The 22,228-nt window shown below is 54.5% G+C and overlaps 10 protein-coding genes across 10 annotated transcripts; 5 read left to right on the top strand and 5 right to left on the bottom strand.

Annotated features, from left to right (window-relative positions):
- Window positions 1–191: 191 nt before the first annotated feature.
- J4E88_002078 (uncharacterized protein) lies at window positions 192–1,471 on the top strand (the record flags this gene model as incomplete). Its single annotated transcript, XM_049395744.1, has 4 exons — window positions 192–196; window positions 476–860; window positions 916–1,234; window positions 1,299–1,471. 4 exons carry the CDS (start codon window positions 192–194, stop codon window positions 1,469–1,471), a joined length of 882 nt encoding a protein of 293 aa, XP_049258148.1.
- A 650-nt stretch (window positions 1,472–2,121) lies between these two features.
- J4E88_002079 (uncharacterized protein) lies at window positions 2,122–2,736 on the bottom strand (the record flags this gene model as incomplete). The annotated part of the gene is made up of 2 exons (XM_049395745.1): window positions 2,122–2,609; window positions 2,733–2,736. 2 exons carry the CDS (start codon window positions 2,734–2,736, stop codon window positions 2,122–2,124), a joined length of 492 nt encoding a protein of 163 aa, XP_049258149.1.
- Window positions 2,737–3,572: 836 nt separating this feature from the next.
- On the top strand, window positions 3,573–5,311 carry J4E88_002080 (uncharacterized protein; the record flags this gene model as incomplete). The annotated part of the gene is made up of 2 exons (XM_049395746.1): window positions 3,573–3,624; window positions 4,038–5,311. 2 exons carry the CDS (start codon window positions 3,573–3,575, stop codon window positions 5,309–5,311), a joined length of 1,326 nt encoding a protein of 441 aa, XP_049258150.1.
- A 765-nt stretch (window positions 5,312–6,076) lies between these two features.
- J4E88_002081 (uncharacterized protein) lies at window positions 6,077–6,579 on the bottom strand (the record flags this gene model as incomplete). The annotated part of the gene is made up of 2 exons (XM_049395747.1): window positions 6,077–6,197; window positions 6,251–6,579. The coding sequence occupies 2 exons, from the start codon at window positions 6,577–6,579 to the stop codon at window positions 6,077–6,079; spliced, it is 450 nt and encodes a 149-aa protein (XP_049258151.1).
- Window positions 6,580–6,931: 352 nt separating this feature from the next.
- J4E88_002082 (uncharacterized protein) lies at window positions 6,932–9,138 on the top strand (the record flags this gene model as incomplete). The annotated part of the gene is made up of 3 exons (XM_049395748.1): window positions 6,932–7,005; window positions 7,054–7,732; window positions 7,786–9,138. 3 exons carry the CDS (start codon window positions 6,932–6,934, stop codon window positions 9,136–9,138), a joined length of 2,106 nt encoding a protein of 701 aa, XP_049258152.1.
- A 567-nt stretch (window positions 9,139–9,705) lies between these two features.
- Window positions 9,706–10,114, top strand: J4E88_002083 (uncharacterized protein; the record flags this gene model as incomplete). Its single annotated transcript, XM_049395749.1, has 2 exons — window positions 9,706–9,712; window positions 9,789–10,114. The coding sequence occupies 2 exons, from the start codon at window positions 9,706–9,708 to the stop codon at window positions 10,112–10,114; spliced, it is 333 nt and encodes a 110-aa protein (XP_049258153.1).
- A 610-nt stretch (window positions 10,115–10,724) lies between these two features.
- On the bottom strand, window positions 10,725–12,030 carry J4E88_002084 (uncharacterized protein; the record flags this gene model as incomplete). Its single annotated transcript, XM_049395750.1, has 3 exons — window positions 10,725–11,647; window positions 11,701–11,737; window positions 11,797–12,030. The coding sequence occupies 3 exons, from the start codon at window positions 12,028–12,030 to the stop codon at window positions 10,725–10,727; spliced, it is 1,194 nt and encodes a 397-aa protein (XP_049258154.1).
- A 1,568-nt stretch (window positions 12,031–13,598) lies between these two features.
- Window positions 13,599–17,719, bottom strand: J4E88_002085 (uncharacterized protein; the record flags this gene model as incomplete). The annotated part of the gene is made up of 3 exons (XM_049395751.1): window positions 13,599–14,266; window positions 14,313–16,933; window positions 17,274–17,719. The coding sequence occupies 3 exons, from the start codon at window positions 17,717–17,719 to the stop codon at window positions 13,599–13,601; spliced, it is 3,735 nt and encodes a 1,244-aa protein (XP_049258155.1).
- Window positions 17,720–18,209: 490 nt separating this feature from the next.
- J4E88_002086 (uncharacterized protein) lies at window positions 18,210–20,005 on the top strand (the record flags this gene model as incomplete). Its single annotated transcript, XM_049395752.1, has 2 exons — window positions 18,210–18,359; window positions 18,407–20,005. The coding sequence occupies 2 exons, from the start codon at window positions 18,210–18,212 to the stop codon at window positions 20,003–20,005; spliced, it is 1,749 nt and encodes a 582-aa protein (XP_049258156.1).
- A 315-nt stretch (window positions 20,006–20,320) lies between these two features.
- Window positions 20,321–21,834, bottom strand: CPA1 (Multifunctional pyrimidine synthesis protein CAD; the record flags this gene model as incomplete). Its single annotated transcript, XM_049395753.1, has 2 exons — window positions 20,321–21,598; window positions 21,649–21,834. The coding sequence occupies 2 exons, from the start codon at window positions 21,832–21,834 to the stop codon at window positions 20,321–20,323; spliced, it is 1,464 nt and encodes a 487-aa protein (XP_049258157.1).
- Window positions 21,835–22,228: the final 394 nt, after the last annotated feature.

Below are 22,228 nucleotides of genomic sequence, written 5' to 3' on the forward strand. Positions count from 1 at the left end.
TCTCTGCGAACCGCACTGCATGAGCACAAATGCAGTCTATGGACCACTGCAAGCTAATCCACCGGCGTTGAAACCCTGGTACTACCTGCTTGATTAGTGCTTCGGAGTATATCAGCGACGGGCGGTGAACCACTCCATTGGTATCGAAACAGCCGCGGACAGAGATGGCAAGTACAACTGTGCCGCGGACTATGGCGTCTGAAAAGGCAGGGAGTTGGCGATAAGAGGGCATTGCATCTCGCCTGCACTCTATTGCTTCCCTTAGCGTTGCTTCATAGCCAACGACTTTCTTGCCTTCAATATTGCCTCGGGAATCATGCCAAAACGAGTGCTGTGTACTTATGGTATTGACATCGACGCGGTGAGTAACAGGTCTGCCATCTTCGTTCGAATTATTCGCTGATTACCGCCAAACACAGGTGAGCGGGTGGCACGTTGGATCCATTCGAAGCGTCTCGTGAGCACTAGCTAACAGCACACCAAGGCTGAACACCAAAACTGGAGCCCCTGCCAACCCAACCGATGTGTCCCGCGGTGTCTTTGGTGCCACTGTAGGCATTAATCGTCTGCTGAGGCTTTGGGACAAATACGACATCAAGACAACGTGGTTCATACCAGCACATTCTGCGGAGTCTTTTCCGCATCAGATACGCAAAATCGTCGAAAATGGACATGAAATTGGGCTACACGGCTACACACACGAATTCGTCTCCCTTTTGAACGAACAACAGCAACGAGACGTTTTGGGAAAGAGCATACAGGTCTTGACAGACATTGCAGGCAAGAAACCGCGCGGCTGGACTGCACCTGCCTGGAGCACGAGTAGGGAGACGATCAAGCTCCTCGAAGAGTTCGGAATTGTACGAGTACCATTCTCTGAGATCAGGCATAAGTGACGAGCTGACATCAATGTAGGAGTACGATCACTCCTTCATGCATCATGACTCTCAGCCCTACTACGTTCCTTCCCCGCACCTCAGCACATGTACAGAAACCGACGTATCAAAGCCAGCTTCTCACTGGATGAAGCCCATGTCAACACTGAAGCCATCCACAGTCGTGGTGATACCTGCAAATTGGCATCTGGATGATTGGCCACCTTTCCAGCTCTCACTAACACAGCCAAGCACGCATGGCTTCGTCGATACCGCGGTCATCGAGCGCTTGTGGAAGGAACAATTCGAGTTTCTGTATCGCGAATGTCCTGATGACGGAAGCTTCATCTTCCCAATCAGTCAGTGATATCCCTGGATGAACTGTATGTGAGACAAAGACTGACTTCTTACACCCATCTTTAGGCATCCACCCGCAGGTGAGCGGTAAACCACAAGTCATCTTACTGCACGAGAGGCTCATCGAGTGGATCAACGGACACGAAGGGGTAGAATGGGTCACTATGGAGCAAATCGTTGATGAGTTCAAAAGCGGCAATCTGAGCGGCGCGACCATAGAGGGTGGGGCGGACGTGTAATGTTACACCGAGATGGAGCCGAGATGTTACTCTCGCACGCGAATGACTAACATCCACTTCTCGGTTGGCACAACCCCTGGCAAATCCTTCGACGTCAAACTGAATGAAGAATATCGAAACGAGGTTTTACAGTCTAAAGTACATGTGCCGTGGCATTCCGCATTCTTCCTGCATAGTCGCTGTGCACGAGCGCTACGCCTCGTGAACCGTCCTCATGGGTCCGGAGCAAGGCGCATTGCACCGAGCGGCGAACGGCGACGATGGCGCCCCTCTCTCAAGCGAGGGCCTAGTCAAGACGATGTATTTGACTTTCCGTGCCCCCAGTCTCACAGTCTTGCCAACATCTCCAGGGCTCACTTTTGCATAATCAGGTAGTACACCATCGCCATACGTTACCGTTGCTTCTTTATCGAACTGTGAACTTTCTGTGGAGCTTCGGTGATTACATTGAATCATGCGCAGAAGAAAGAAGGGTGAATCACCTTCCGACCCACTCTACCATGCATCCCTCTTTCCGGTCTGAGTACTATATCAATTCTCTATTTTTTCTAATCTACCTGTCACACGCAACACCTCATCCCAATGTCCCAGCCAAGCTCCACCATACAACTTCAAATCTACTGCCTTCTTGCTCATCCTCATCCCCGCTCTCAACCAAGTTCACACTCGTACACATCCCACCAAGTAGTCTTCAAGTCCCTCGCCATGATATCCACACTCACTTTTCTCGCCTCGTCTTTATACTTCCCCTCCACGTCATCCGCCTGCTCGAACCTCCACACCATCTCAAAAGATTCTCTCTTTAGCCTCCTATCCGAATACTCTGCATCGACTCGGTTGCAAAGTGCTTGCTCGGCCAGCGGCAGTGTCTTCTGTCGACCGGGTACTTCGACGCTGAGAACGTGGGCTTCTTTGAGTACCTCCATCTTAAGAATTGTGCTGCGATTGGTAGCAGGGTGTGTGACGCGTATGTTGATGTAGAAGAATTCCTCGTTGTTTTCGGGGTAGGCGCATGTCTGGGTTTCGGGGGTTGCGGACACGATGTTGTAGAGGGCGCGAGAGAAGGTTGTGGCTTTTGTGACGACAATGAGGTAAATGGGCGCCATCTTTTGCGTAGGAATAGGCAGTGGACCAGGATCTTGGCAATATTTACATTTGCTGAAGTGGTGACTGGTGTTGATAAGCACCTGGACAGGAGCGTTTGTGTTTCGACACGTGATGAAACTACACGGTGTTGCTTGCTGTCAGGCCTAGAACCCACACATCGCGTGGTCTTCACAGAAGCTACTGGTTATACATGGAGTATATTCATTGCAAATCATGTGATAGTTTTCAGAGCAGATGAATCTGCTGAAAATACCCATACATCGAACAATCTACAGTGTTGATAATGCGGCTGCCTTTTGTACCACTCCTCTCGACACTCCTCTTTTGACTTCACTATCGATGTCGCTGGGCATAGAGAGCAACTCTCCTTCTCTCTTGAGATTTTCATATAAGCTCAACGCCACGAGAACTTTCGTAATTTCGAGCACCTTCCCAACATAGCTCAGTCGGCGGCGCAAGCTTAAGCTTGATCTTCTCTCCCTCTTTCTCAAGACCTGTCGCTTCAACTGAAGAGAGTTTTTCGACTTCTTCTGTCGAGAGGTTCCATGGCAAGTAGACGGGTATCGATTCTTCGAAGGGCTTGCCATTGATTGTTTTGATGTTCAGAGCCTATCGGTGTTCTTGTGAAGGCTTGTTGTCTATTCGAGATTCGATTGAGGATATGATGTTTAGATACGCGTTTCGTTGAGAACTTTGAAGACTTTTGTGTTCGAAACAACTATGAATGAGTTGGGGCGAGGGAGCATTTGTATATTTGGTGCTACGACCCATCCACAGCTGTGAGCCATGAACTGTGGGACGCTAGCACTCGATTGGCCACGTACAGCATGTTGTGACCAACAGTCAACGGACACAGATCGTAACAATAGCTGCTATGACGGGTAGGCAAGCGGCAGTCGAGCTTCGGGCCTGGGAATGCCGTCAGTCACAGTCTATTGCAAGTGTCAAGCCGCGGGAATGACATGACGCTAGGTCCACTTCCCCCATCGAACCCATGTCCCGCCCCACCAGAGCGCATGCATGCAAGTGCGACCGCGGAACGCGGAGTATGTCGACGCGCCACCCGCCAAACTTCACGCATTTGTTTGCTCATCACGTCCAAAGCCCCAGCCTTCTTTGATCTTTAGCGTGTGCACTGGGCGTTGCAGCACTCATATCAGCATTTGACATACAATCAAGCCCTCCGCCGACTCATTATGGGCACTTTGACCGCTGACTGCCCACGCTTGGATACACACTGTCCGCACAAGCTTGCCACAAGCTGCCGATTGACCTCTACACCGAATTGCTGCGCTTGCGCCGACGAAAGAGTTCACTCGCGGACGTATCGCGTGTACATTGACGGCGTGGGCTTTGTGAACCGCGGCACAAGGTGGCAAGGCTATTGCTGGTTCTGTAAAGGTACAATATCGCTCGATGGGATCTCGAGCTACCAGATCGTAAACTGACTATAGACTAGAGTTCTGGAGCAACCGTCTTGCCGCTACCGACCCTCCCCTCGAAATCTCCCAGACACGCGTACCCGAGATACCTGACCAGACCGAGTTCCTGGAGCGATGGTGGGAGTTTCACCAAGGCTATCGCATTGCGAAGCTGCCGGATGGGACTGAACAACGCATGCCTGTTATAGGGGAGCCATTCCGAGAAGTCAGCCCTGGCTTCCTTCCGCGAACATTGGATCAGTTGAGGGCAGGTGTGGAGAACGATGCGAGCAGACCAGAGAACCGACTTCGAAGAAGACGGTTAAGCTCTGAAGAGGAGCGGCCAGAGCAGCCACACCAGAGTCTAGAAGACGCGCTGGATGATCTACTGCAGGAGACGGAGGAGATGGAGGTTTCGCACACAGAGCCCACGGCACCAGCAGAACCACGAACTTCTGTCACACCCCAAATACAGGAAGAGCCGTCAGAGCCCCCACGGCCAATGACCCGAAGAGAAGCGCAGCAACAAAATCGGCGAGAGCGATTCGCACGTGTATTCGGCTCCCGGGAGGAACTAGAGCAGGACGACTACGAGTCGCCGCTGACACAAATGTACACACGAGCCTACGCCCGCCAGCGCCAGGCAGACCAACGAAGAGCAGACGGGACTGAAATCGCACCTCCACTCGATGGCCTATCCCCACAAGATCGTCGAGAAATCGAGGAACAGCTGCTATGGGGTGTGATGCGAGAGTCGCAGTCATTTGCAGAGACTCTAGAGCCAGAAAGCCAAGTCTGGAGTTATGCACCCCGGCGGCCAAACCTCGAGAACAACGACGTATCCCGCCCAGACCTTGATCTAGAGACAATATTAGCAATGCCCGGCGGTGGGGATGCAGCAACCAGACCTGCAACTGTAGCGTCGGCGCTCGAAATACTATCCAATGTGCGCGCCTCGGCTCTCCTTGAGCCCGGCATGCGCAGCACACGTCTTCAGCACAGGTTCGCTGAAGCGCGCGCATTCTTACGCGTCGACCCTCCGCAGCCAGAACTACCGCTCGTGTCGCTTGACAGCCAGCCTGATCGGCCAGAGCCAAAGACGGACGCGGAAATGACAAAGGTACTCGCGTGCCAGGTGTGCTATCAGCAGCTTGCTGATGTAGCTGTATTGCCCTGCGGGCATATGGTCATGTGTCAGTGGTGCGCTGATGTCGTTGTTCCGGTAAAGCATGGCCATATACCCGTGCGGCCGACGAAGTGTCCCATGTGCAGAAAACAAGTGAAGCAGAGGTTCAAGATACATACTGGATGAGGTGGCTGGATTGATGTCACGATGTAATGAAAGTAATGATCTACGATGTATATATAGAATTGGATATAGGTATGATCTATACAAGAAGCCAGCTCGGGTCTGCTAGAACCGGTGACAATCTAGTGTAATGGTGCCCGTCCACGAGTCTGATATCTCATTACTACTGCTTCGCTCTCTGACCTTTGTTCATCGTGGTCCAGCTGGCATGTTCTTCACCTTTGAGCCACGAAACGTGTAAAACCTGGAGCTTCGTGCGGGGAACACGGGGACCGATCGTATGTAGGTCTCTCTGTAAATCAACGTCGCGACCCCGATCAGCCTGTGAGACATTGTCATCCACACTCGTGGAGACTAGTCCTGCTCGTGTGAGTTTGAGGATACACGTCGTTCTCTCGATCTTTTGCGTTGTTTATAGATCGTGTCACTTCAGCGAAGTGTACTCGTGGTGATGTTGAACTCATGCGTGTGGCGAGGATGTGGAGGAGCGTAGTGATGCCTCACCAGCTGGTCAAAATGCTCCAGGTTCGAGAAGTCGACCACGAGGAGTCGACAAGTTCATGGGCGACAAGCTGCTCTTCATCGGAATGTTTCTGCCACGACATGGTCGACCATGAGATCCCGATACAGACGCCCTTCCCTCCAATCAGAGGCAGCAGGAATAGAGACAAGGGCGTGGCTTCGGTTGTGGATGCGTAGGGCGAGGGTATTCGTGTATGCGTTGAGATGCGATGCTAGTGATCTGGGGCATGTGTCCGCGACATGGCTTCAGAGTCCACCGTAGATGGCGAACGAAGACAATATGAGTACTAAGGTGTTAATGACAGCCCAGACAAAAGGTATCCAGGTGGACATTTCGAAGTAGCCCGCCTGATATACGCCTCCGAGTCTGAAAGTAGTCAGTATGCGATCCATATGACTCTTTCCAGAGGAATCACTCACAGTCCGCCAACAATTGCACCCGCAACAAGTGCTTCAACACCTCCCACGATGCTGAAGACAGGGAGGGCTATCCATATCAACTTCCAATTACGCCATTGCACTATGCACGCCCATAGCGCAGTGATGAAGTGGATGCCGCCGACCAGCAGCAGTGTCCAGTATACGGTGAAGCGGAAGATGTCATCGGGACGGTATAGGTAGAAGGACTGTGTCGCGCCGGCGGGAAGAGGCCAGTAGAGGGAGGGGAAGGGCGGCGTGGTGTAGCCGAGCGGAACCGCCGAGTCGACGCGTTGAATAAAGCTGGGGAATATATGGTTAACTACGTTCATGGCTAAGATGTGGGGAACATGTTGAGGCGAACGTGAATGTTGGGCCATGCACAGGGGGAAGACCGCGGTGAGCACAAGGGTCCAGTTGGGCTTACCTCATCTATGCGGCATGGCTATGGGGCGCTTCGTGTACTGCTGCGCGTAGGACGAGGACCGCGGAATCATACGATATCAGAAGCCGATGTTTTGAAGTTGATGCTTGTGACGTCGATCTCCGAGTGAATGTCAACGGCTAAAGCCCGAGCTTAGCGCAACCTCGGCTGACGCGAGCGATGATCAACACCAGCCATTGCATCTCCAACACCTCCATGCGCATCTTCTGGTAGCCTGTCGCGGGCTTCTCGAGGTCATCATGGTCGTCGATCGCCTCTTATCCACGCTGCTGCGCTCGCTCCAGACATACACAGATCAGCAAGACACGCCGCGGTACGCATCGCGACTCCCTATCCGCAATGCGCGTGCTAATGACCACAGGCTCCTGGGAACCGCGTCTTCACTCCTCACCACGCTCGGCAACCCCCACAACCTCAGCCTCCTTACTTCGCACCTCCTTACTGCGCCCGCGCTATGGGACCGTCCCGATGGCGTTCGGACACCTCTCCGCATGCTCTCCGTCTTTCACTCGGCCGTCACCACCATCATCAACCACCACAACGACGTGCGGCACAACAAAGTAGCTAAGCTTGCGCCAGGGCAGACGCCAATAGGAGGAGGCCTTTCGCTAGATGAATGGATACGTGCCATAGTCGCGGGAGCCGACGACCGGAGCCGCCGATGGAAGCACTTGGTCGTCCTCGCCGGCCTGCTGATCGGTATCGGGAGCCTCGAAGAGCAAGGTATGGACCTGTACTGGGCATCAGCTATGCGAAAGAGAGTCGAGGCTGCATTGGTGCGCGCGACAAACCTCGCCCTGGTGGAAGTCAGGGAGCGTTCCGAGGCAGACGGACTGGGAGGCCAGACAATAACACTGACGCTCAACCATGCCTTCGGATGCATCGGAGACGTGGAAAGGACACAGCTTGATTACGATCTGCTGCTCCCAGTTCTCATTGGAACGGCATACTACTCGAACGAAGGTTTCCAGTCGGCCTACTTCCTTGGGAGCCTTGATCTCGACGTACGAACAATGCAATCAGGGAAGCTGGACTGGAGTGTAGGTCTTTTTGGAACCTGATACATGCGCGTACATATACTGACTATGCATAGCCTCACTCTAGCTCTTACAGACAAGTCGAAAGTATCATGAACAGGCCCTTGGTATCATCTATGGGTCCCCTATCACGGCTAATCGCGCATGCTGTCGAGAACGTCAAGAACCCATGGATCATCCAAACAATGATGGACGACCTCGCAAGCTTTTCTCGCGCTCTTACTACACAATGGCGACAGACCAAGTTTTCAGACATCGAGCCATCCGAAGAGGCAGCAAATCTGGAAGACGACGCGCTTCACAAGACCACTCCGCAGTTGTGGAACCTACTCAAGGCGGCTCTCTTTGCTACTACTATCATTCTGCGAGGCGTATTCACACGAACCTTAGCCGACAGAGCGCTTGCTGCAGACGCCATCGCTCCCATGCTAGCATCACAAGCCTTGCAAACCCTGCGGCACCTATACTTTATTACCTCCCGACTTGGCCCAGCGTCCTTCTCCCAGCATACGTTCGTCTATCTCACAGCGATAGACATTCTGTCTGCCTACCCCAACCACGCCGATAAGCTCCTCAAAACTATTGCGCCTCAACACCTTGGCCAGATACCAAGCCACCCACTTGACCGCATACTGGACCTCTACTTTCTGAATACAGCAGAGCATTTCACTTTAATCTTGTCGCCAGCCACAAACGAGGACTTACTTGTCGCGTCGGCGGTACCCTACCTTGCGGCTGGCGAGAATCGCCATATGTTGCCAGTGTTCGAAGCTGCCCATAGCGTTATGCTTGCTGTGCTATCTGCTCCACAATCTGCCGAGATTACAGCAAAACACTTGCCGTTCTACATCGACGCTCTCTTCAGCGTTTTCCCTCACAACCTGTCCCCGCGCCAGTTCCGTCTAGCTTTCAAGACCTTGATGCGTGTCACAGCTCCTCCTTCCACCTTATCGGCAACCCATCCCGATCTCCCAGCCACGCTCCTAGAGCTCGTATACCATCGCGCTCTCAACGCTCCTTCGCAGCCACTACCACCTGATTCGGTCGCTCTGGCTCTACAAGGCTCAGACGCACCACCACCCGCCCTCTCGGAACAAGCAGTGCTCGCTTTGACGCTCATAGATGCCCTGCCTTTCCTTCCCATATACCTGCTGGAGGAGTGGCTGCCTCTATGTGCCGAACTGCTCAATCAAATCCATGACGATGAAATGCGGGAAAACGTCAAAGCGCGATACTGGGAAGTGTTAGTCAGCGGCGAGATGGATGCAGAGCGTAGTGGTGTTGCTGTGAATTGGTGGACGACAAGGGGAGGCAGAGAGCGAGTACTTTACGGAAGAGAAGAACAGTTGGACATGATGAGTGGTGCGCTACCTGTTGAAGAGCGACACGTGCGGGAGAGTAAGCTGTAGGAATATGATACCCCAAATCAAAATGATGCACATTAAGGCTTCGTCAGATCCTGGAAACAGCCATCGAATGTGCGAATCACATATTGATGCAGTAACTTCGACAATATTACAGGTCAGAATGGTATGCAAACGCCCGTCAGGGTCAGTGCTCTTCTGCAAGGCAACAAACAAACGGCTGATACCGCACCCCAAATTGAACCCATCTCACCCTCTTCCAATTCAAAACCGAACGCCAGTCCGACGGTCCAGTTAAGGAATATGCAGACACGCATGATCGACCGCTACGTACCTGATCGCGACAACGCGTACCAACGCAGGTCCGACGCACCACGCTCTTCTTCAACTCTTATCAACCCATCCTTCCAAAGCGCTCCATCACTCTCAAACCCCCACTATACACGCCGAAATTCAAGCCAACACACCTCATCCGACGACACACCCACCAAACTCGACAAGTCACTACCCAAGAACTTCCCCCAACCCCTAACCTGTTTCTTCTGGCACCAAAACGGGCGATGCAACAAACGAGACATAGATTGCGCGTATGCACACTACGACACTGGGTTCATGGCTGGTGCGCCTGTTACGCCACTTGACTGTGCGTTTTCCTCCATCAACGTCCTAACAACAACCTGCTGACTCACTCCCAGCATCCAAGCCCCTCGCGGGTAGAAACCTGTCCGATTATAACAAGACCCTTAATTCCTCCTCCGCTCTTATTCTACCAGATATCCGTGACCGCGAGGTCGCCGTTATGAACCGCGAGATGGAGGCGGAAGAGCAGCTGCGTGAGATTGAGCGGCGCGAAGGTGTGGTGGAGGGTAGAGAGAGTGCTGTGGAGAGGAGGGAGAGGGAGGTAGAGGAGAGGGAGAGGTTGCTTGAGCGGAGGGAGGCTAAGATGGCGAAGAAGAGGAAGGATGGTAGGGTTTTGGATACAAGGGGTAAGAGGATGGAGGAAGGGATGGGGAGACGCTGAGGAGTTTTGTGTGTGTTGTTGGTGAGGGGTGGGGCGAGGGTGAGTGTTGTAGAAAGTGGGTCTTTGGGGTTCGAGGTCAGAATGGTGTCGCAGAAGATGGGGTATTTCGTACGATGTCGATGGGTACATTACTTGTGGAATGATATGTCATTCGTCCTCGTGTTACTTATATGTTACAAAGCATTTTATAATTTTCTATTTGATAGCCCCAGTATCACTCTTATGCCGATACAAATACTCTTATTCGCTCTGCGATCGTCCTTTGGATCACGCCCCCGTTTGTTGTGTTTGTCCGGTACTTCGGTTCCTACTATCCTGTTCTTGCGATCCCCTTTCCCTTTCTCTCTGCTTCCCACCCGCGAAGAACGACGCGTGTTGATGGAGGAACGCCAGTTGACACTGAACTGCGTCGATCGCACGGCAGGTGATAGATCCCGTTGGAGGCGATTGTTCAGCCCCAAATCGTCAGGGTAGGCGCTGATGTCATGTTCCCGATCCCAATAGCATGGCAGTATTCCCATGCCAGTCCTGTCGTTATGGGTTCGTACAATGATGACTTCGTGGCGCATTGAGTTGGCCGTCTTCTCGCCACTCCTTGTTGTAACCCCTCTCAGAAGTAGATGAAAGTCTCGATGCTCTCCGTCCGTCCATCAGACCTCTTCGTATCTTGTAGCACAATGCCCCCCTCTTCATCGACCATATGCGCATTGCCCGGCTCCCGGATATACCCATCTCTATCCACCCTCGAAGCCATGGTCCCTCTTGACCCCGACGTCCCTGAACTGGCCGACTTCCACCACGTACCACCACCACCCTTCTGGATGCTGGCATGCGTCGTGCCTTGGCTAGATCCGCTGTACATACTCGTTGCCACCTTGAAGTAATGCGACAGGAAGACTTTGAGTGCGGGCGCACTCGCGCAGATGGCGCCGAGTTGGATTTCCAGCACGCAGAGCAACCATGCAGGCCAGGACTCCCAGGTTGAATCGTAAAGGGGGCTGTTGAAGGTGCGCCATACGAAGTAGGAGCGTACGCCTGCGACGATGCAGACCAGGTAACCGAGAGCGAAGATGGCGCCCAGGGCAATCTTTTGGCGACGAGGGATGTGTAGGTTCCAATATAGGATTGTGGGAAGAAACGCAGCGATTGCATCTTGTACAGCGCTTATTATACTCGCTGATAGAAGGTCTGCCGCTTCATCGATCCAGCAATGGTATGCGTATCCTGTGAGCTGCTTGGTGATGTCGAATTGGTACCAGAATGCGGTAAACGGTGTGCAGGCCGTGAAGAGAACGATGACGAATGCGATGGAGAAGATGGCGATGGCAACGATGTTTAGCCATGTTGCGATGCGGAAACTCTTCGTTATGGAGCGTGAGTCGAGACGGCGGTAGAAGAGCAGGATGGATATCTTGATCATCCCTCCTGCCACAATGTACAAAGCGTAGAGGGCGAAGGTTACTTGGCGCTCTGGGACGTACTTATCGGGATGGACGTCCCAGATGTGTCGATTGAAATTGTAGCGTTCGGTCGCTAATGTGGTCATTAGTATGAGATGGTAAGGTTTCGCGTGAGTGGCAACGTACCAAGACATGCGGTGACTGTCAGTCCAATTGTTGGGATCTGTGATCAATGTGTTAGTCTTCACACACACAGTTTCAGAGACTGTGGGAGGCTCATACCATTGCAGCCAACATGATCCAGTCATCGACGCCCGAGTTCCTTTGTATAACAGCTCTTGCCCATATTCTTGCTCCTACTACAGCAAGCATAATCGACCCCAGAGTACATGATGTAATGAGAACGGCTTTGGAACGCGTGACGGGATCTTCGTAATTCGGAAGCGGCCAGGCTGCAAAGACTGAGACGGGAGGAAGGAGACCACTGGATCCTTTTCCATTAGGGCTGTATGCCATGTTGGACGTATGGAGGAAGAAAGCCGCGACTAGAGCGTGATAGAGAAAACAAAGTGAGATCGTAGTCCGAAATTAGATGTCAGCACCGGATATTCCGGATGTTTCGCATACAGTGTGGCCACGCCATATACTGGAAAACGAAGAGATCTCGAGTATCAGGATGAAGGGTCCGAGGAAAAAGTAAATAGAGGTAGTTGAAGAACGTTTCTCAGACATCCCACGTCTGTTACTGGAACTCTATTAGCTCAACCGCGGCAAACCCTTGCTATTCTCCACGTCAGCCAGACCCTCCATCGATCTTGCCATGCCACGCCAGTTCTCCATACAAAGTTTAGCTATCCCATCGCAAAACCGTCAACAGTAGCAGTGGCGGCGGCGGAGCAAACTAAGGCAGAGTCAGGTACCAAACAGTAGGTCGCTGCATCCTGGGGGGACCGCGGCCGTCCGTTAACGGTGCGGATCCGGAGCAAGGCCTAACTCAATAGGACCCTCAAACCAACTTGTTTAGGAAACTGGTATCCGATAGTCACGTCTTCCCGTACAATTGAGTTTATCCAGAGTTTGCGGATTGTTCGGAGAAGCGACGCTCGGCCTGATCGCGTGGCGCGAATCTGCAACCGGCGGCACCGGTATTGGAACTGTTGACTCCCCAACGTGGGAGATGAGAGGGTCGCACGGTGGCTGCGTCTTCTGTGGGGAACTGAATCGTGGAGACGTGAACGGTGGATAGACAAGAACGGGATGTACGAAGTAGCGCTAGACGCAGCTTTCAAGTATCGCACCAGCACACGTGGTATCAAGGGACGTGCGTCTTCTCGGCCTGCTTACCGTTCAGGGAGGGAGCTGTCAAAGTTAAACCGCAACATTGTAAGTCGTCACCGACGTGGACGAACTTTAACTGCTCTCGTGTTCGCAGTTCTCGGCACCCGAGGACTGGAGAGATGAAGAAATCCATGATGATCTGGATGATCAACGATCGAATAGATCGTGCAGCGCATCGCCTAGACCGCGCTAATGCAAGCACCGGCGATCACCGCTGCAGGTCACCAAACTTTAACAACGGTTCAAGGCACGCGTAGATCGCCAGTCTAACGACTGTTCGTCGCGTCAATGGACCCTTTTGGATATAGCATGGGTGGCGAATGCCGAGGGACCATGTGGTTCTGGAAGTCTTCGAGCCAATGTTTATCTGATTGAGAAACGGGTTTTATAACAACAGTTTGCCAGTAGGAAACACTGACAGGATGAATGTAAAGAAATCCTTGTGCAAAGACGAACGGAGGTTACAAATCCACTCCTGACCTTGATACGACAGTGCGAAACACAAACGAAACAATGCGGCTGAACGCCGTGGTATGACAGATGTACGCCATACAAGCCCACCCGGGCCCCAACGCACCAAACGCCAAGCTAATCACAAAGGGAAAGAGTTGACGCCATCGCCATGCAAGTCTTGCGTATGTTTACAGTTCGAGCTTCGCGACTCATGGGCGTGCTGCAAGCCGTGGAGTGCTTTCTCTCGTACGACCCTCTCCGAGGGCGCTTATAATTGTCCGGCGTTTCCGTGCCTACGTTTGTCGTTCTTTTGCACTTTTTGTACGCGACTTGGAGCGTTCCCGAGTCACGGCGTCTTTCAACGCCTTCAATCGTTCCTCGGTCACACGAATCGCTTCGTCCATCTCCCGCGCCTGCATGTCATGCGGTGCTAGAGGCTTCTGCGTGCCGTCCTCCGGTTGAATGTGTGCCCCCCGGACGGAGCTATGCACTCTGTCCAAAGCAACTCTTTCTTCGAGCCAGTTCCAGAGATCCGACTCTTCGTGGCGCCAAATCTCCTCGTACGCAACCTGACGTTGAGCCGTCGACCATTGGTTTGGACCAGTCGCCGTTGATGTACCTCGGAACAGCCAGGTGTACATCAGAAGCGCTCCGAGGATGACGATGATGACTTGCGGAGTGAAAATAGATTCCAGGATATCAGCAAACGGCCCAAGGATACTGCGCAAAGGCTCCAGTAGCCCCCAATTGCTCTGCTTTGCCTGACTAGTGGGGACGGGAGCGGTGGCAGGCATGGGCGCTTCATCGAGAAGATTGCCCTTGGATCGCCTTTTGCCCTTTCCGCCCTTTCCGGGTACGCGAGCCGGACCGGCTTTCGCCGCACTCACGGCAGTGCGGAGAGCGGCAGTGAGGGAGGTTGCGTACGACATTTGACCGTCATTCGCGCCTTTCTCGATAGGACCTGAAAAGGTTAACATATTTTCTGCGTCGGAGCAGATACTACTTACCCTTCAACCAACTCTTTCCACTCCACTCCACCGTGAAGGTCATGATGAGCCGCGTACTGTTTCCCGGGCCCCACATCAGACAATACCTTGTCTTTGTGAGGAATATGCTGCCGTTGGGTACGTCCGGAGTTGCTGTGCTGCAAAGCACGCTTACGGCCTTGTCCAAATCGTACTGTTCCAGGTTCATGGCGATATTACACTTTGTCTGCCGCGGTCCAACAGGTGCGTTGAGCGGCTTGATATAGGAATAATTGAATGTCTTCATGTCTTCACCCAGGCCCTTCTTGTCGTCTTCCATTTGCAAGTCCAGGGACTTTTGGTCCTCCACGAGCCATTTGCGCATAAACACACCAGAAGCTGGACCGAACATCAGGCTATAGACCTTGCCGAGAGGCGCAGGGATTGTCGTGTCGATAAGTAGTTTGTCGTAATGCTGGTCGCTGTCACCACACTCAGTGGGTCCATGAGCTGTTGAGCCAGGGAAGTCTTGTCCAGCAGCGGCAGTGCCATTCGTGGCTACTTTCGCAGCCTCAGCCGTCTCACCACCTCCGCCAAAGGCTTGCGATACCGCGCCGCTCACTTTTCGGGTTGTCTCGCCTGCCACAGAGCCAACTTCGCTACCAGCGATACTACCTTCGCCAGGTTCGGTGAAACTGCCAGTGCCTTCGTCGTCGTCCGCATCTTCGTCGTACACCTCATCATCCGAATCCTGGATAGATCCGTCTTCGCTGCCGATGGATTCCGCTTTCTCAGTCTTGTCACCGGTGCCACCAGAACCGTCTAGCGTTACACCATTGAGGGATGATTTAAGATTAGGGTGCGAGATCTTCCAGATGCCGATGATTAAATCGTAGGTAGAGTCTCTTGACAGAAATGATGCGAACACGTTGCGAGCGTGAAGTGTCTGTATGACGATGGCGTTTGGGAAGAGGACAGCTGTGGACTTTTTCTCGACGGACACGACTTCATCAAAGCTGATGACCAAGTTTGTGACCCATCCAAGGATGTTACTGGAAAAGCAGAGATGCCCTTCGGAAACGTACAAACGTCCATGGAGCAAGATCTCTTTCTGGAGGGCTGCACTATAGTCCTCGATCAGATAGTCGTCCTCGGGCACGCTTTTGAAAAGTGCGTGAAAGTCTTTGTTTCGCCTAGGAGGTGCAACTGCGAATCCAGTTCCGTTCAGACGGTGACTGTTCAGTGCTGCGCTCGGCGCCAATGTACTTGTACTTGCACTGATGACGCCACCCAGAGTATTACCGGTAGTAGCGGAGCTGCCCCTATGCCGTCTCCGTCTACCACCGCTTATACGACTGCGTATACTGCCTTGACGCTGAATCGACGCTGGCGAGTCGGTTATCTCAGGTTGCCGTGGGGGAGACGCTGCGCCCGTCCCTGATTGACCAGAGACAGCGGTCAACGATCTTGGGCGTTCGCTAGCTATTGATGGAGGCTTCTCTCCTGCGTACGCGGCTGAAACGGCCTGAGCAGCAGCTCGGTCCTCGACCTGGGCCGATGCTTCGTCAGCCTTCATGGTGACGCTGGTTGCAGAAGACATTGGGCTGACGTCGTTGCTCTCGGCGATTCCAAGTTGGGCTAAGCTCAAGTTGCCAGATCCTAGTGTTTCAATGGCAGGTCTTCGCTTCTCGGCGCCTTCACTCGCGTTGGTGTCTGCGTTGTCGGGACCGATAACCTCTTCACCACCGTCTGGAGTATCGTCGTCTTCCTTTTGCTGTTGCTGGTTGGGCTTGTTCTTGATGTTTGTGTTGTTTGCAATGGTGTCACCCAAGTTGTTGGCAGCGTTCTGCGCGGCAGAGAAAATGGAAGCGAAGAATCCGCCAGGCCCGCCAGGAGATGATGGAAGTACGGCAGTCCCTCCAGGGGTCTTTGCTTCCTCGAGGTGAGGAGTCAGAGGTGGTATTGATGAATGTGATAGCTTGCTCGGGGGATTTGTGGCTGATCGCGCGCGTCGGTGCGATATCATGTTCCCCGAAGGGGAGACGACTACGTTGGGATTCGAGTTGGTCTTGTCGTGCTTCACAGTGTTCTTGGAGCTGGTGGATTCGGTCGGGGAAGAAGGCTTCGGATCGGTTGGGGTGGGGGGCGTTATGAAGGTGGTGGGTGCATCAGATAGATTGGGGGGCGTCGCGGGAAGCGAGGTAACGATACGCTTCGGGGCGACGGATCTCAGAGAAGGCGTAGATTTGGTTTCCTGCCCTGTGTGTATCTGTGGTGGTGAGGCTTGGATCGGATCATCCAACACCCTCGTCTCGCGCTTCTTTCCTCCAAACAAGGCTCCTAGTCCACCTCCGCTCGTGCTCGGTCGTGCGACGTCAGGGCTAGCACCTGGCTTAGGATTCGGGGACGTAGACCTTTTGTTCGGTGTGAAAGCTTCCTTGAGCTTGCCGACAGGAGACACGCCCCGCTTGTTCGCAGCGACGTTGGTGGAGTTGGCGTTCCGGGCAGCGGGCTCTTGGGTAGAGGCTTGTGAGTCTACGAGCGTGACATTGGTAGAAGTGGTCGAGTCAATCGTTTCGGAAGCGATCAGGGGCGATGACAGCGTCAAGAGGCCAGCATGCGACTGGTGTGGTGAAATGCCAGGACGTTTGAGTGGTGGTGGGCTGCAGCGGGTTAGTCGGAACTGCAGGCCGAGTGGGTACGTATGCGGCAAAGAAATACGAAAGAGGGGCGTAATGAAGAGAAGCGACAAATGGAACAGCGACAGCCAAGGAGTGTACGAGATACGAGGCGATGATGTGGGAGGTGTGATGTGCTAGTGGGGAAGCTGAGGCCAGAACGTATGCCTGTTCGCGGTGGAGTCCATGCGAGCGGCGCCAATGCCACGAGGCAAACCTTGCACGCCGAACTTCAATGGACGCGCAGCAAATGCAAATAATAGAAATAATAGTGCAGCTGAGACAGGGAGGAGAGTGGAGAGCAAAAGGAACGGCTGCGACTTACGCTTCCGGGTCGGAGTCTTCGGTGAGCAGGCTGCTGGCGACGCTCTTGGCCAGGCCCAGCGAGTCGTCGCTCTGGTATGGCTGGCCCATGCTCGGCCGTCTAATTGTAGGAACGGGCGGGACGTCGTCATGGGGGTCGACTTGCGACACGTCGTCCTGGCTGACGGAGCCTCTGCCCTTGGAGCGGCCCTTGAAGAGCGTCGACATGCGCCGGCGGCGGGACGAGGACGCGTCGCTGCGGGCGTCGTCGGAGTTCTGGCGGCTCCTGAAGCGGTCCATGGCGCCGTCGCTCGACTTGCGCAGCAGGTCGTCGTTGCCGTCGCTGCTCGCAATGGAGACGGTCGACGAGTCCGGGCCCTTTGAGTGCGCGCGGGGTGCAGCCAGCGAGTTGTCCTTGTCCTTCTGGCCGAACATGGAGCCAATGCTCCTGCGCCGCTCGGAGGCCATTGTGGGTTGGAGGGTGTGCTATAGAGCGCAGCGCACTGTGAGGGAGTAGAGCGTCTCGTTATTGTCTCAGACGCGCATATCGATGTTGCGACGCTGGAGGCCGTGTTTGCTAGGTCGGTTGGGGGTCGATTACGTAGGGAGCGGCTATGGTTCGCGATGCGCTTGGAACGGCACAGGAAAGGCTACGGCAGGGTGGCAGCTGCAATGGCAATCATGGTGGTGAGCAGCTTGCAGGGCGTGTTTGGTGGGAGAAGAAGCAAGCTGGCTAGGCATGCGAGCTGAAACCAGGCGGGCGAGCTGCTCGTGTTGTGTTCTGGTTCCAACGTCTCCAGTAGCTGCGGGTCTTTAGCCCGGTGATCTACTCCGCAGTGACATGGGGGGCCGCCTTCATATCCCTGTCGACGTGACCGCGACCCTCCACGCACATGTGATGCTGCCTTTATGCACAGCGACTCCATGAACATGTCCACCCCCTGCCTCTGCCACCACCATGGAGTCTGCACATCTCATCCACGCCCACGACCACGCCCGCACTGCCGCGACCGCCACCAGCACCAACAGCGTCGCAACCGCGGGGCAGGAGCATGACCTCGCCGCGACCGCCTTCCACAAGGCCACCCAAGATACCCACGATGCTGAGGTATGTAGTCTGAATCAGGCTATCCCCACCTGTCTAAAGCGTTGCAGGCCCTCCGCATCCTCAGTCTCCTCGAAGACCACCACCGCAAGCTTGCCGGCCTGATCAAAGAAGCGCCGCGCAAGGACAAGAAGAAGACGGACGCTGCCAAACAGCCCTCCGACCTGTCCGCCGCCTCTACCTCGCCAAACACGTCGTCGTCGCGAGCCTCTCCGGCCAACACATCTTCTCCGACACCCCCGACGTCCCGCCGCAGACTGCCCCAGTCCTCGATAGCCACCAACCTCGCCGAGAAGCGCGGCATCCCCAGCGCGAAGAGAACCACCAGTGGCGCGTCAGCAAACATACCCAGCACCACAGTCGGCCGGAATGAGCAGCCTTCCACGCCCGTGCGCGATCTACTGGCGCAGCAGTCGCGCAAAGCAGAGTCGAGTGCCACCAGAGACTCAGCGAAGCAGCTGAAAGGCGCCTCTCCACAACCTGCGTCTCCGCCCGCAGAGGACAACTTTAGTCGCTTCTACTCGGCGTTTGGGGGTGTCATATCCGCCATCAGCGCTCCTCTAGCCTTCACCTCCCTTCCCCTCAACCCCTCCGCTCCAACGCCTGTGTCGGAGACACCTAGGGAAGAGAAATCGTCCAAGACCAAGTCCCGAACGCACTCCCCAGAAGCGTCCAGAACCGTCAAATCCTCAGTACCAGATCTCGCTGCCTTGATCAGCAAGCCAGCACTCCGCGCCCTGAGAGAGGATGGCGCACCCGGGCCCAACGAGAGCTTCTACCTGGTGCCAACATCGAGCGGAGCAGTCACATACGCCAGCATCCTTCGCGATCCGAACGCGCCGAATGCACCGAACACACAGCTCAATGCCATAGATGAGGGATCGGGCTCGCTGAGAGGCAGTTCACACGAAGAGTTCGTCGACGCGAGAGAGAATGTAGGCCCGCCGTCGCCCACCAAAGCACGCCGTCCCCCTTCCCGCGGCAGTTCCAGCACATCCGTGACACCCCAGCGCTCCATACCAGCCGGCAGAGGCTCAGGCCTCAAGACCATGGAGGAGCTAGCCCTAGAAAACGACACGCTGAAATCCGTCATCGACAAACAAGCCAAGCGCATCCAGATGTGGGAACTCAACTCCCAGAACTCCTTCAACGCCCTCGCACAGTCCTTCCGTGCCCGAGGACCCGGGCGTGGCTCCAGCGATCCCAATGCTCTCGCCCACGCCCTCGCTTCTCAAGGCATCAACACCCTTCCTGCTCTCCCGTCGCCTCCCATACCAGGCCACCCCCAACAACGACCTACTTCCCCCGGTCAGCCTCCAACATCCACCCCCGACGCCGATGCCGCGAAACGCATCGCCGAACTCGAAGCCAGGGTCGCCTCGCAAGACGCAAAGTACAACGATTTGTTGAGTGCCAATGAGAAGCTGGCCAAGCAAAGCGAAAGGGACAAGCAGGTGCTGAGCAGATATAGAGAACAATGGGAGAAACTAAAGGCGGGCGCGAGGAAGAAGGAGCAAGAAAGGCGGGAGAGGAGGGTTCCGGATGGCAAGGTGGAGGAGTCGATGAAAGAAAGTGTGGCTACTGAGACACAAGGGGAGGGGGAAGGGGAAGAGGAGTTGGAGGAGGAGCCTGGGTTTGGAAAGGCTTGAACTCGCACTCCCGGTGAGGTCAAGATGAGAAAGTACATATCAAGATACCCCAAGCTAGTACAGCTAGCCGAAATAGAATACAGACACATATACAAACATCACTTTCCATATACCAATCGCGTTCGCACAGTACACATTTCCATGAAAATTGCATTACTATAGAAATACCCAAGGCCTGGTCAAGATCCGCCTTTCGACCCGACATATCTTCCTTGTCAATTTATCCCCCTGTTCCCATAACGCCGCCATAGCCATTCCCTCAAAATCCTTAAAACGCAACCAACACATTGCCATCAGACATGATACCGAACCAGTCTAAGCAGCAGAAGCAACGGGCTTCTGCATGATGGGCTGGTAGGAAGGAGCGACGGGTCCGCCCACCGTAATATCCTGGTTTTCCATGCCCGCTGCGTGACCCTCAAAGTCTGGCGCATCGGGGTGGCAGCCAACGCGCTCCTTGCTCAGCAAGTCCACAAGAAGAGGGCTGGGCTTGTTGCTCTTGTCAGAGAACTGGTTGTTCTTGTACTGCGCCACGTTCTCCATGTACTTGTCGAAGAGGTACGCAGAGTCAAGAGGGCCACCCTTGGCTTCGGGATGGAACTGGGCACTGAAGATGGGACGCGAGTTGTGGATCAGACCCTCGTTAGACTGGTCGTTGAGGTTGGTGAAGTACTCCCTCCATTCGCTGGACAAGGTAGTTGGGTCGACCGCGTATCCGTGGTTCTGCGAAGTGATGTGGCACTTGCCGGTGGTGAGGTCGAGAGCCGGGATGTTGTGAGCACGGTTACCGTACTTGAGCTTGATGGTCTTTGCACCGGCAGCAAGGGCGATGAGCTGGTGACCCATGCAGATGCCCATGACGGGGATCTGGGAGGTCTCGAACAGCTTGCGAAGGTTATGGACGGTGGTGGTGCAGTGAGTTGGGTCACCAGGGCCGTTGGAGATGAAGACACCGTCGAAGTGGTGGGCGACCTTGTGGATGGGGTAGTCGAAGGGGAAGCAGGTGACGCTGGCACCGCGAGAGACAAGACTGCGGAGGATGTTCTCCTTAACACCACAGTCGATCAGAGCTACGTGCATGTCGCCCAGGGAAGAGCTGACGTGGAAGGGAGCCTTGGTCGATACACGACGCACGAGGTTGATAGCCTCAGGGTCAATGTACGCCTCATCCTCGTCGGCGTCATACTCTTCGCCGATCGAGATACGAGCAAGAGAAGAACCCTGCTCACGGAGGTATGTTACAACCTCACGAGTGTCAACGCCGGAGATGGCGGGAACACCCTCTCGTGCACACCATTGTGCGAGTGACTCTACAGCAGTCCAGTGGCTGTGCTTCAGAGCATAGTCCTGGACCACAATGCCAGAGGCTTGGATGTGTGGGGATTCGAAGTATCGGAGCAAGCCGTGCTCGTCGCGGGCGTTGGAGGGGACGCCGTAGTTGCCGATCAGCGGCTGTGTGAAGACGAGGATCTGGCCACGGTAGGAGGGGTCGGTCATGGACTCGGGGTAACCGACGAGAGAGGTTGTGAAGACGGCTTCACCGGAGATGTTCGTCTTGGCTCCGAAAGACTTGCCTTCGAAGATGGGGCCGTTCTAGTCAGCTGTTAGTGATGTGCCGAGATCTGCAGTATGACTCAACGCACCTTGATGGTGAAGGTAGCGGGCTCGTTGGAGACAGCTGTAGCCCTGCGCATGCTGGGAGTAGGAATGGCACGTTGCGTGTTTCCTTCCACAGTAGCGAGGCAGCGTGCCTGTACACGGTTCTGTGTCATTCGTCCCAGGAACCCTGCGGACCGCATGGTGGAAGGCTTGATCATTTGCGACAACATGATGAGCGGAGATGTGAGGAGATGTAGTGATTCGTTTGGTGGCAGCTTGGGCAGGCGTTCAGTTTACTGAGGCCTTCCACAGGTGGTCTGCGGATAGAGTCAGTCTGACGCTCACGACGCGTCTAGCTACGGGCGACATCGTACCTGACAGGTAATCCTATGGTGTTCAATTAGCCACAGTCATGATAGAAGAATCGAAGAAAAAAATCAAGAGACGAATGCATCGATCGTCAAGCCACCAAGAGGCAGAAAGGCCGGCGGTGAATTGACGGTGTGCGATGCAGGTCCCGATAAGGGCTCATCAACCATCGCAGTAGTGACATACCTGGGAAGTGAAGACTGTCGGGGCAGCTTTCATAAGCGCGGTAGTAGAGCCAGTCGAGGTCCAAAGGGG

Source organism: Alternaria novae-zelandiae, assembly GCF_023758075.1.
Source record: "Alternaria novae-zelandiae strain BMP 2774 chromosome Unknown scaffold_3, whole genome shotgun sequence".
Taxonomy (NCBI): Eukaryota; Fungi; Ascomycota; class Dothideomycetes; order Pleosporales; family Pleosporaceae; genus Alternaria; species Alternaria novae-zelandiae.